Source organism: Lates calcarifer, linkage group LG19, assembly GCF_001640805.2.
Source record: "Lates calcarifer isolate ASB-BC8 linkage group LG19, TLL_Latcal_v3, whole genome shotgun sequence".
Taxonomy (NCBI): Eukaryota; Metazoa; Chordata; class Actinopteri; family Centropomidae; genus Lates; species Lates calcarifer.
Window position 1 is genome coordinate 553097 of NC_066851.1, and position 13500 is coordinate 566596.

A 13500-nucleotide genomic window follows, 5' to 3' on the forward strand; every position below is an offset into this window, starting at 1 on the left:
CTGCAGCGGGTCCATTGACTGTCTCACTGAGGGCCGGAGATGGGCAAGAATCAGTCGCTCCAGGGTCTTCATCAGGTGGGATGTCAGCGCCACCGGCCTGTAGCTGGTGAAGTCCTTGGGGTGCTGCGTCTTCGGCACCGGTACCACACAAGATGTCTTCCACAGCTGTGGGACTTTCCCTAACCTCAAGCTTGTGTTGAAGAGATTAGGATTTATGAGAAATTCTGCTGACAGTACTTAATCTGTGAGAAGATATCAAGGTGTCAGGAAGTGTCCTGCTTCCCAGCTGCTTGTTCAGATCTGGGATCAACAGGGATCACTTAGCCCTGATGCTCCACATTAGTGTGGGTAGCTTAACCCTGTAGAGGCCTGCTGCCTATAACTGAGGGATGCCAATGACCTCATAAGACTAACTATAGAAGCGCTACAAAGTGACCCTAAAAAACTATGTTTTCCTACACTAACATAACACATTAGAGGCTCAGTTCACACAAAAACAAAAGTATATCTTTTCTCACTTTCAGTTCTGGCAGTATCTGGCCACACACATACACAGTGCAGTAAAGGTTTTAGGCACATTAGATGTTTTTAGTCTTATCCTTGATCAAGTAGCATCAGTGAGGTGTCAGTCCCAGATTAATTTTGCAGCAGGACAGCGAGTCCAAACACACAGTCAGCATCACAAAGAACAATCTCCAGAGACAAGAAGAACAAGGAGTCCTGCCGTAGATATTCTGACCTCCATAGATCCCTGATCTCAACATCTTGGAGTCAATATGGGATTACATACATCATGGGATTATTTTTGATAGCATCCTCACTTTGTCATTAATGCCTAAAACTGCCTAAACCTTTTGCACAGTACTGTAGTTTTGCTTTAACTTATCCTGATTTTGAGATATTACATTTGATAAATTCAACAGCAACATTTTCAATTCAATTCAATTTTATTTATATAGCGCCATATCACAACAAAAGTCATCTCAAGGCATTTTTCATATAGAGCAGGTCTAGACCGTACTCTATAAAATAGGTATTTACAGAGAGAGACCCAACAAATATCACCATGAGCAGCACTAGGCGACAGTGGCAAGGAAAAACTTCCATAATGATAGTAGTGATAATTAATGTATTAACTGCTAAGAAAGCAATACAACTAATAGCAGTGTAAGTAATTTCTAATTCTAGCAGCAGGTGTTGAGTGGAGTTGTAGGAGCAGCAGGAGACTTTAGACTCTACAGCTCCAGAGGCAGAAATACCTGCAGAAAGAGACAGAAGAGGAGAGAGAGACGGAAGAGCACAATACTACAGGAAAGGGAAGAAACTGAGTTAGTAACATGTAAAATGGGATATGAATCCATACAGTGGAGAGAGAGAGCGAGAGAGAAGCAGTGCATCATGGGAGATTTCCCGGCAGTCTAGTCTTTAAGCGTACTCTTAAAGGTACAGAGGGTGTGTGCCTCCCAGACCGAAACTGGGAGAAGGTTCCACAGTAGAGGAGCCTGATAGCTGAAGGCTCTGCCTCCCATTCTACTCCTAGAAACTGCCAGTAAACCAGCATTCAAGCCTCAACTCTGGAACCCAGTTGGTAGAGGATAGAGGCTCAGACAAGATGGGTCCATTGAACCTGTCATGTTCCAGAAGGCACCAGCACCTAAAAAAGTTCGAGACATCACCCACCTGTACTGGAAAAATGGAACTGCAATGATACCAGCAAATGCCAGTGTCTTTCAGTGGGCTTGACTTGCACTGAGTTTTGCTCTTGCTCTTTCCCAGACTGCCCAAATATGACCCACTTTGTCACTGATGATGGCTTCCAAAAGCAGCCCATGAAAAACACCAGCCAAAGAGCTGGGGAGTTTAGCATGAGAGGGCTCATTCCTCCTCGTGTTTTGTTTAATGAACATTTGTACAGTAATTTGTACTGTGTGAAGTTAAGTTATAGTTTTATTAAAAGGATCATCAAGGTCAAACTACAATCCTGTCACCTTGTCTCCTGTGTGTGCTATTGCTGAGCCGTAAACCTTAGCTCGATCCATGCCCCGGTGATGTCGCACGGTACAGTACAGTACATTGCTATGCAATGCAACATATTCTCTTATTTGGGACAGTTTATATATTTAGTGATGAATGATTATGCATGGTACATATTTAGTATTGCTGGATTCAGCACAATTTTTCAATCATTCCAGCAAGCCATCATATATGACAGTACATATATACAGTATCCATAATTACGGTGTTATCTTTCATTTTTAATCTTTGTTTCCATAGGAACTGTATGATAAAAGGTGTCATATAAATGTATCATTTATTAAATGCACCATAGACATAGGGCAGCACTTACCTCAAGTTACTTGCTTAGTTTGCAGCAACATTGAATTGTCAATGTCAATGTTTCACTTCCTTTCATTTGGGACACCTCATACATTTAGTGACGTAACACATTGACTATGCATGGTATATTTACATATTTGGTATCACTGGATTCAGCACAAGCCCATGCTTCCAACAGGCCATCATATTTTTTTCTATGACAATCCCTGGCCAAGCAACTACAAAGTAAATGAGAACATTCGGCATAGATATTCCTTTTTTGCATGTCTGCTTATTTTAGGCAAGTGTTCATAGGTCTCTATATGTTACATATATCAAGATATTCACATCCAGGTTTTTCTGATAGCTAAAGCAACTTCCTGACCACAATTATGTCAAGTTTCAAAGCTGTCAGAGCTTGTGTTATTAATCTACGTGAGTTTATATGTCTTAACTCCCATACGGCCAGGCTATATTTTGGTTCTTTTTTAGGTTTGGGATGTATAACAATATGTGTCAATTTAACAATGTTTGCAGTAAAATATTTTAACCTAAGAATCCATTTCATATATGGGAGACCTTAGAGATGAGGAAAAACATTGTTAGGTTTTGTTCTAGGGGTATCTCAAATTTTTGGGGGCATTGTCACTAGCCTTTATTGTTGACTTAACTAAAATCAAGTGTTCATGTGTGTGTGTTTGTTATGGGAGGATTACAATCCTTGTTGCTGCTCAGATTATTTAAGAGTTCCTACAAAGAACAGCGATCTCATTTATAAAACAGTGCCTAGGATCCACACTTAAAGTGTACGAACGCTCAAGAGCTTTTTCTGCCAAATTGAAATGTATAAACATGTGTATTAAATAATCACTTCCATGACAACAGTGTCACTGTCTTACATGCAGTAAAGGCAATGATGTACCTTGTCATTTTGAAGCTCTGTGCATTAGTCCCGCTAGAAGCAATGTCCTCTGTTAAAACCAAGAAGTCATCCAATCAAAAAGAAAAAAATGTCATGGCTTAATGTTGGTAATTTCACATGTGCTTTAGCTACTGCTCTGGAGACTACTACTAATGTAAAGCACCACAAAGAAGCTGCAGTGTTACTACACTGTTTTTAGCATTTAGTATCCCATCTTGGACCACCAAGCTTCGCCTGAGCCTTTTAACAGCTCTGACTTTCACTTGTTAGCCTGTCCAGATAGACAGAGCCATTAGATAGGAGGTTAATGGAGCTCCATTTGATCACACAGAGATGGTATTTCTGAGGAGAGAGATGAAGAACAGGACTGACCTGAACTGGGCAGGGACGACAGCCAGCTGGGCAGCAGTGAAATATGAGGTTGTGGACAACACGAGGCTGCGGCTGAAATTTGAGCCTGTGGGTTTTACAATAAATGTTATCCTGCCCCCTATCATAATCTAACACATCAGAGAAAAATCAGCTGCGACCGAATAGCTCTACCTATGTGTTTGGTTCAAAAAAACCACCCCTCCAAATCAACCGCCAAACTGTTGAAAGTAAAAACAAAGGTAATAAATCAATTACACTTGTGTGCACACATTTTCAGTACAATTAGGGATTATTAACAACATTTCACAACATTTGAGGCATGCTCACTTTCAGCAGCAGTCGCAAAATTCTTGCAAAAACTCCTATATAATTTGCCAATGAAGTGGGCACACTGAAGTTCACAGTGGCATCTATTTCAGTGTTCATAAGACAAACCTTTCCACATCCAACAAAAGTACATGACTGTGGCCTGTCCAAATTCACTTTCCAGTAGCCCTTTAGAAGATCTAACTTGGTAACAAAGGTTGCAGACCCCACTCTGTCAATACAGTAGTAGGCAGATGTAGTAGTGAGGCAGATGATAGCAATCAGCCAAAGCATTTAGCCAAACTAGGTTTGGACCATGGATGTATTATTAGAGCTGGATACCGGATCGAAAATGGTGACCATTCGGTCCTATCAGAGTTATTGCCTGGCACATATGCTGGAAAGTTTCTGGCTTCTGCATGGATGTTTTATGAGTTTTATGGTGGCATATAGGGAAAATGCTTTTTGGGCCCCAGGGGGGTTTTTCAATGCAGTACCGTGAGTGGCCACTGGAAGAAATAGGCTGCAAGGCTGAACAGCGGCACCGTATCCAGCTCTCATAACACATCCATGGTCCTGACCCTTCTCTCAGGGCTAATTAGTGTGTCAGTATGAGAGGCGACATCCTACTAACGTTAGTTGGTCATTATTTCTTTACTGTGGTAGTAAACACAACACATGGGCCGGCCGGTAACAAACTATGCTATATTCAGAGCTTTACAAGATATTCAGTGCTAACAACTGTAACATTAACATGGTAAACTCCAGGGTTACAGCTACACACACACACTCACCATAAAGCCTCTCCCGAGCCGCTAGTTCAGCTACAACATAAGTACTACAAAGAAACTTTAACCAGGTGCCATGAATGTCTAATACTAATGCTCTGAGTGACGGTCAAAGCTTGAGCAGATTCTGCTTCCAGCTTGGACAAGAGTTTGATGGTTAACACATAGTGAAGGGGCATATCCGTCTGTATTGTTAAAACATAGCAGGTGACTGACTCATAAAGGCCCATATAATGCTACTATTAATTGTTCAATTGCAAACAACTATATGACTATACAAAAGAAGAATGCATTTGACCAAGAAATATTACTGTTGTTAACGGAGAAGGGGCACTAGCTGTTAAGATTAGCATCCACTCAAACCATGTTCTAACTAAAAAATCCAAGTATAATTTTATTCAAACTCCAAAATTCATGTAAATCCATAACGTTTATTTATTTTCATTACGATAAACTAGTAATTGATACCTACGGAAGGGTCTGACAGAAAACCAAGAGATGCAGCCTCCATTGTTGTCTCCTTTGTCTCCTTCTCTGTGGTGCAAACATTAAATTAATTAATTAAATAAATAATTTTCCCTAAAAAACAAATTGTGTTAAATTGTACAACACAATAATTATGTTCAGCTTTTTTACACACCTTGTGTTGGAATTCACACAAAATGTGATGACACATATAACAACGTATTTTTTGAGTAATTTTTTAACACATCTGTTCTAAGAATGCACACACATACTTACAAAATAGAGGCACTAGAGTGCAGAGAGAGCATTACCAGGAAACATCAGTTTCACGCAGAATCTCAGCTAAATCTGTCAATATGTTTAGATGTGAACTCTGAGTCTTGTTTTTGTATAGGTATCAGTTGATTTATATTTCCTACACTTAACATGCACGTCTAAGACGTGCATGTTGAGCACAAAACTGCTGATGCTGGTTTGCAAGAAGGTCCACAACCCAGGAAAAAGAAAATACTATTAGTTATATAAAACACTAGAAATATATATAAATAAATAAAGTGACAGAAAAGGCAGGGGGAGAGAGGGGATGACACGCAGCAAAAGGTCTGGGCCAGACCTGAATCCAGGCTGCTGCAACAAGGACCCAGCCCTGTTAGTGGTACATACATAACCAGGTGAGCTAGGGGGGCTTGCCTGTTAGTCCTCTGTAAGAAAGCAGTCAGACTCTTTCTCTCTTCTTGTTTCTTGGTGGTGGAGTCATTCCTTTTGTCCTTGTGCTCACTTCTGCCAGAACCTCAATTTGTATTGAATTGTCACTTTCTACCTGTATGTGAGTGCATTCTGGGGTTGGCATGGAAACAAAGAGAGGAATGGGAACATGCTGATTGATTTGGCAACAGCAAAAGGCCTGATTGGTGGCAGAGAACAGAGTGTCAGCATCTGTGTTGTGGATTATCAAGTCATCTGTCATTGTTATTATTGTTATATCATTACTGAAAATGTGTACATTCCTGTTGCAGTAAATAGAACTGACATGGAGTCAGAGGGACATTTTGTTCTGTATCTATATATAACAGAGCAGCAAATTTGTCTCTGATTGGCCAGCAGGTGAGGAAAAAATATATCAGGACACCTCAAACATAGTCTGGTCAATGGTTTATTCTAACTCAGGTATTCTGTGGGTAACCATAGCAACAATACTGATGAATCAAGTTTAATTGCCAGGTAAAGCAGATTTCTGAAGGCAACTTAACTGTGCTTAAAATGACTGCTAAGTAATCAGAGGCAGGTTTAACACAGCCCTTCATTTTTACACTGAATTGAGCTTCCTGATATTGGGGGCTTGGCTGCCATTTATAAATAAAACCACAGCCCATTGTCTGCTGAGGTATATGGGTGAGACTGCATGTGCACTGCACATGTTTTTTAGGTATTTCTGCATTAAACCAGACTACAAGCTTTCCTGGACCTTAACCAAACGCTGAGAGTACCTAAACCTAACTGTAAAGTGTTTAAGAAAAAAAGTTTAACAATGCTGTAGTTTACCCATCACACTGAAAAATAGTGCTAAAGGTGTTGCCAGTGACCCAGTGAGTAAAAGGTGATGCTAAGAGGTCAAGTGTCTGTATGTAACAAGTGGCGGATTAATCCACATTTAGTGGAAGCAGAACAGTTTATGTTACTGAGTCACAGTAAATTACAGTGTACGGGTTCTAGTCTTTGGATAAAATAAAATGGAGCTCTGTGTCACAGAGGAATACCATCAGGTGTTGGACATGCATCTTCATACGAATAGGATCAGTTCATTGGTGGTTTTGGTCTGCATATGGGATTTGTTGACAATAACAAAATTAGAGAATTTAATTTAATGGTCCAAAAAGCTGTAAATGTGGTGAATATGTTGCCTTCCAGCAGACACAGAGCAACATGATCATTCTTCTGGACTTGTGGTAAAGTCAGTCGAATGTTCATTCTCCTTTTAGCTTTGGTTTCCTCTCCACCAACTCGAGAGAAAAATATCAGGCTGCTAAATGCTCCACTGTCTTCACCTGCTGCTCTCTAATTGCTGTTTGCTGCTGAGCAGGTAGAGGACAGTAAGCTTATTAATGCTTGCTCAATCAGAAAAGCTGCCTGCTGCTACTGGAGACAAGGTTGATGAGAGCACTGACACTGAATCAGTAAAGCTGGGGGCCATAAAGCCAGGACAATGAACTAAGAGAGGCTAAAATAGTTCTGTAGCGGGGAACTGCAGTTTGTCACATATACATCATGTGATCCTTCACATGCAAATTAACATGCATGCTTTTTCTGAATAACTACAGCATATGAATTAAACTGATCAAAGTATCCCACTGATGGGCTGAGCTCTTTCTCAGATCTTATGTTGAAGTGGACTGCAGAAGGACTGCACCACTACCCCAACACTTAATCCTCCCCCCTCTTCTATGATGCATCCAGAGATGGCTGTGGATAGGGAGGAATTAGGTCAGGCAGCAGCACACTGCGGGCACAGCATAGGTGCCCATGTTCTGCTGTGCTGCAGTAAAACTTGGACAGAAAGAAATGGATACATAGACAGAGTGAGAAAGAAAGGAGTGGCAGCATTGAAGAGATCATCTTTCACACATCAACACAGACTGTTGGAGAGAGAGAGAGGAAAACAAACCAAAGGCATTTGCTGGCCCTGTTCTTCTGTCCACCTGGAGTGCAGTGCAGTGTGGTGCAGCAGCAGTGATGGACCTCTGCCTCTCCCTCCCTCCCATTCGTTAGTACAGTGTGTATGCATGACAGTATTCAGCTCACATTAAGGCCATCACTCTGCTGCAGAAACACTGAGGTGCCACAGTGATGATGTTGAAGTAGGTGCTGAAGGGAACAGCTGTTTCTAATAATAGACTCTTAGAAAGTCTTCATCCCCAATGGGGCTGTAACCATTCTCCAGCCCCCACCACGCTCCCATCCCCCCAACACACACACACACACACACACACACACACACACACACAGAGAGAGAGAGAGAGGACTCCTTCTTACTCTGTGTTCCCAGCTTTATGAGGCAGCACTTTCTCACTGCTGCCTCATGAGAGGTGATGTCATCTCCACTTTATTATTGGCTACTAACATTTCCAGTGACTGGCCAGTGGCTTGGACATGCTATTACCAGATCTCTGAATCATCGCTTACATTTCAGATTTGTTTAGCAATTCAAATCTGAAGTGAAGTGAAACAAACTGGCAGACACTGAAAAACATTTTTGGCATAGACACCTTGTGAACCTTGATTAGAGGGGGAGTTATCCAGCTGAATGAGCCCAATCACACAATTATTAGTGTTGCGCTTTGATTTGATTTTACCAGTGGAACACTGCAGTGCAACTGCATAGTAAATATGCAGTTTCACTGTAAAATGCCACATACAAGGCCAACATGACATGTTTGCTCCAGAGTAATTGAAATCAATCATCAGTGTGTAGTGATCAAGCGAGCTAGAGAGTGAATGAAGAGTGGGAGTTGTGTTGGATGACAACAAAGCAGTGAAATCACTTTATTTTCTGATTGTTTTACAGCGGTTACGTTATAAAATATAAATGAACACAACCACGCCTCCTCACACAGCCTGAGCTTAGCTCCACCCTCACCCAAACAGACACAGACCTGCAGCTTTTTATACATCCACAACACAAACAGAGAGAAGGGAAAGAGACAACCATGTAACCTGGTCACTATGTAGCTGTGACAGACTGGGGGCTACACATAACTGCCCAAAGGCTACAGCCCACAAATATCCTGAAGACAGTAAAATAAGAAGAGAATAAGGAAATACAGGCAGAGATGCAAGTGATGATTTTGAGGGGTTATTTTTGTTTGAGTCTGTACATTGTGTTTACGAACTCCTGCATAGTACCTTTCTCCTTGCTGTCACTTGTTCATACTGTGAATCCAGGTGATCTTGAGTTTTAATATCTGTTTGTAAATACCTTCCATGATATAAGGCTTTGAATGCTCCAGGTAAAGTATTTAGCAGCTTGAAGAAGTAGTGGTAATTGTCTTTGTGTTGTTCTGTGAGCACAGAGAGGAAGTGTTCAGATGCACCTCAGGTACATGCTTGCCTTTTTTCAGAAAGTTTGCCTCCCCTCAGGTTGCTGGGAAATGCAGCATAAGCATCTCTCTAAACTGCAACGAATGCTGGAAAACCAGAGAGCTGTGAGCAGAATCTTAACTGCAGCAGCTTCAAATTAGCTTGATAGAAGAGCAGTGATGCAACAATGTCATTGCAGCTTTCTCCAAAGGTTATCTGAAGTCAACTAAAGAATTTTGATAGAGTAGTTCATCAGAATGTCCAGTCCTCTGGTTTCTCAGTTTCTTTTGAGCGAAAACAATTTACAGAGTTTGAAATTATTTGGGTTTTCTGTCTGAATATTTACAGGTCTAACACAGCACAAATATCAATTTATGGATAGAAAGAAGAGAGTGTCAGTGTTCCAGTGATATAGGAACTATTTTCATGGAATTTTTATAATACACACTAGCTGTTTCTAATGTTCTGTTTCTTTCTTTCTGACCACATCCTCTACATGTTTTCTGGGTTAAAAAATGTATCCATATAGAGTCTATATTCTTCTATTGTTTCTAAAATGCTGGAGATGAACATAAATAAAAAACAGTGTTCTTTATAGTAGAGATGCACATACGATAAGATTAACTTAGTAATACAGTCAATATATTATCAAATTAAAGATTTTCAGTTATGGGTGATATGATGAGGTATTTTAATTACTGTTAAAAATATGTAACATCAGGACATTTGTAAAGCAAAATGTTTGAGATGATCTCCCTTTTTAAGAACAGTGAACAGTTGAGAATGGCAGGAAAGGGAGAGTGTGAGTGGTGTGCCTCCATGATTCTGAATGTATTCAGGCCATCATAATGTGCTGTGACACAATGCATTTCACACACTGTACAGTGTTATTGTTGAAGTCTGAGGGACAGCAGCAGAAACACATGTTTCCTGAGGCTGAGACATCACACATCAGCTCACAGAGCAGCAAAACAAAACCACTACAAACAGACAATTCAGCATGTTAAAGCTCCTGAAAAACCTCTTTTTACCCTTATTTTGTCTCCATGTTCACAGCTAAGCACGACCAGTACATACCTTGTCTGTACCATACACTGGATACTGTCCTCTGGAGAAAAACACTTCCTCTAGTTGAATGTATATAGAATGTCTCTTGTCGGTCAGCAGGAAAGGCAGAGAAAGTGTGACACTGTTACTGAGTCACAAAACTTCTGAGGGAGATGGGCAGGATGTATGGATAGACGGGGAACAAAGCACCACTGTTCTCTTCCCATCTCTCACCAACATCAGCACTAGTTTGTTTTATCCATAACAACCATCTTTCCCTAACCTTAACTAACCAATTATGCACAGTCTTTATTTTAACAACATTTTTACCTGACCATCATTAACTAGTTTTTGTACCTAATTCCAATCAAACCATAACCATGTAACAGTGTTTCAGTTTTAGACAGCACTGATAGAAGATATCTGTCTGCTGATGGAAATACAAACTGTGTTTTTAACTTCTTTGGTTTGCAGGACTTCTACCTGTTCAGTTTTAAATCATCATGGTTACATAGTTGTCAACATAAACACAAAACACACACAAGCTTTTCAAATAAGGGTCCTCAAAGGAAAAGCCACAGTAAAATCTACAGTTAATGGTTGCCAAGTCTATCGGGATAAAATTGTACTGACTGAAGTATTGTGTTGTGGAAATATGATCACCTGATTACAGGTGACATTGGGGCAAGAAAACAAGAAAATCAGACAGCTTGAAAACAAACCAACAGGTGCTCCAGATTATATAAAAACATTTATTTGGTTTAGATAATATATAATGTAACGTAATATGAGAGATATTTCCTGGGTAGGTTGTATAGCTCAAATGTATATCACTATGTCATCTGGACAAACATGATAGTGTTTAAGCATATTGGAAATGCTGCTAAGAAGTATAATAAATGGATGTGATGCATGGATGTGATACAGCCTGGAACAGCGCAATCAGCAGACGTTACAAAGTTAGCACACAGGTGTGCTGATTCTAAGCCGAGTGTGATGAGCCAAACATATGACTGAGTGGTTATACTGTATATTCCGTTCTTATCTTATATGAGTCCAAAAAGAGAGAAGGAAGCCTCTTGTCCATCTTTCCTTCAGTCAACACAACACAGAGTCAAAGGTTTGATTAACTGGTCAACGTTAGTGGTGTCTGCCTGAGCTCACATCATAAACCACCCATACAGGAAATGACACTGCCAGTGTCCAAATTTCAAATTCAATAGAAATACTGATATTTTGTGAAATGAACAGAAATATAGAGCAGCTTTGTGTTACAACCCTAAAACATACAACTCCTTTAAAATATCTGATTTGTTTTATACCACAATTCTTCTGCATCCGGTACTACTACAGTGCGTGGCTTGTGAGCGTCATGGGTCTCTATGAAGAAGACAGAGCCTCCTTCCAGAGCAGTTACCAGTAATATAAATCAATACTGTGTGCTTCTATTTTAATCTTACGTTTGTTGAGTTAATCAAGTGTAAAACTTATTTGACAATACAGTATTGACATTTTGCAGGACACAGGTGCTAGATTATTCAGCTCAGAAAAGTGGAAGACATGAGTCTTTATTGTCATGGCAACACTTACTGGAAAACACTTATAACTTGATGATGAGATAAAGCAGGAACAGTTGCAGGGTTAAGGCTGATGTGGTGACAGGACCTACTGAAGGAAAGATGAAGGAGCTCCAGCTCTTTAAGGAGTAGTGGAAAGACTTGAAGTGAACAGGCCGGTCACTCTTCCCACTGTTTAATAAGAACTGATGTTACAAAACATAATCCATCTCAGCAGTCTGTGCTGAAGCTGGAACAAGTTATTTTTGAAAAGAAGGTACAGGCTGTATGGGAAGGTGCGACACTCTGTTCCCTGATAGACTGTGAATCATGGTGCATGACATCCACTGACCCATGGAGAGGTTTTGTAATTTTAGTTTTGACAATTTTACAAAGCAGTGGAAGGGACCAAAAGAACCAGGGGGCACATTCACAAACATTCTGAGAAGCACCAACTTCAGAGAACTGTTAGCTTCAAAATAAAAAGTGTGAACCTTTTTTTTTAAGTCATACCTGGACTTTCTTGCTGTGGTTTGTTTCAGGCACAGCAAATCACTAATAAGTTGCACTTTCAGAGAAAATCCAGGGGACTGTACTTGCTAGGTTATAGAAGGTAGATTTGCATGTCGAATGCTTAAATGTAATAGTATTGTTTCATAGATTTACACATTTTGGCCTAATGGAAGCATGTAAGTTTTAATTAAAAGAGGCTAAGTTGGGGAACTCCACAATTCATGTCAGTCTGCTTGGATGTATAATTCCTTACTGAGACCAAACCACTCCTGTCCTGGAGATACTGGAGGACGTGCACTACTTTAAGTCCATCACTGTTCTAATCTGTCCAGTCATATTGTATGGTCAACAGTGTGAGAAGCAGCAGTGAGATCCAAAAGGACTATTATTGAAATCTTGCCTAGATCATTTTCAATATGAATGTCATTCAGAGCCTTTATAAGAGCAGCAGCAAGTACTGCTGATATACAACTTATGCAATAATTTTACTTACACAATTAACGTTTAATGATGCTTTGTATTTGCTAATCACAGACCTTAAAATCTGAAGCTCTAAAGCTAACACCAGTTCTCGAGGCAACAGAACAACACATAGGACATAGCACAGGGTGGGAGGGATCTATGAACCACTGGATCATTCATGTTGATGCACTAACCTTCCTCTCACACCATGTCATTCCCACAGGACTACACCATCACCATGTACTTCCAGCAGTCCTGGAGAGACAAGCGGCTCTCTTACACAGGCATTCCTCTCAACCTCACCCTGGACAACCGAGTGGCAGACCAGCTGTGGGTCCCTGACACCTACTTTATTAATGACAAGAAGTCCTTTGTTCATGGGGTAACAGTGAAGAACCGAATGATCAGACTGCACCCTGATGGGACAGTGCTCTATGGTCTCAGGTGAGAGCTGCTCCTGTTCATTACTTTGTAGTCATTTACAGCTGTCGTTTATTAGCACCATTAGGTGGGACTGGGGAGTAGGGGAAGTAAGCAGTTGGAGGAGGCATTGATGGAGGCAGTGGCACCAGTACTGTATTTTATTTCATGTAAATTTGAACATTAGATACAACAGCAAATCCATGTCTTTACAGGGGCCAGCACAAGACAGTTCACAGCACAAAACTGTGTTCAGAAT

At 40.5% G+C, this 13500-nt stretch overlaps 1 protein-coding gene across 1 annotated transcript in view; it reads left to right on the forward strand.

Moving 5' to 3' along the window:
• gabrb1 (gamma-aminobutyric acid type A receptor subunit beta1) overlaps nt 1–13500 on the forward strand; it is a 72118-nt gene that overhangs the window by 21088 nt on the left and 37530 nt on the right. Inside the window, exon 4 of the mRNA XM_018662213.2 lies at nt 13045–13265. Within this exon, the coding sequence (XP_018517729.1) occupies nt 13045–13265 (221 nt within the window). The remainder of the gene's footprint in view (nt 1–13044; nt 13266–13500) is intronic.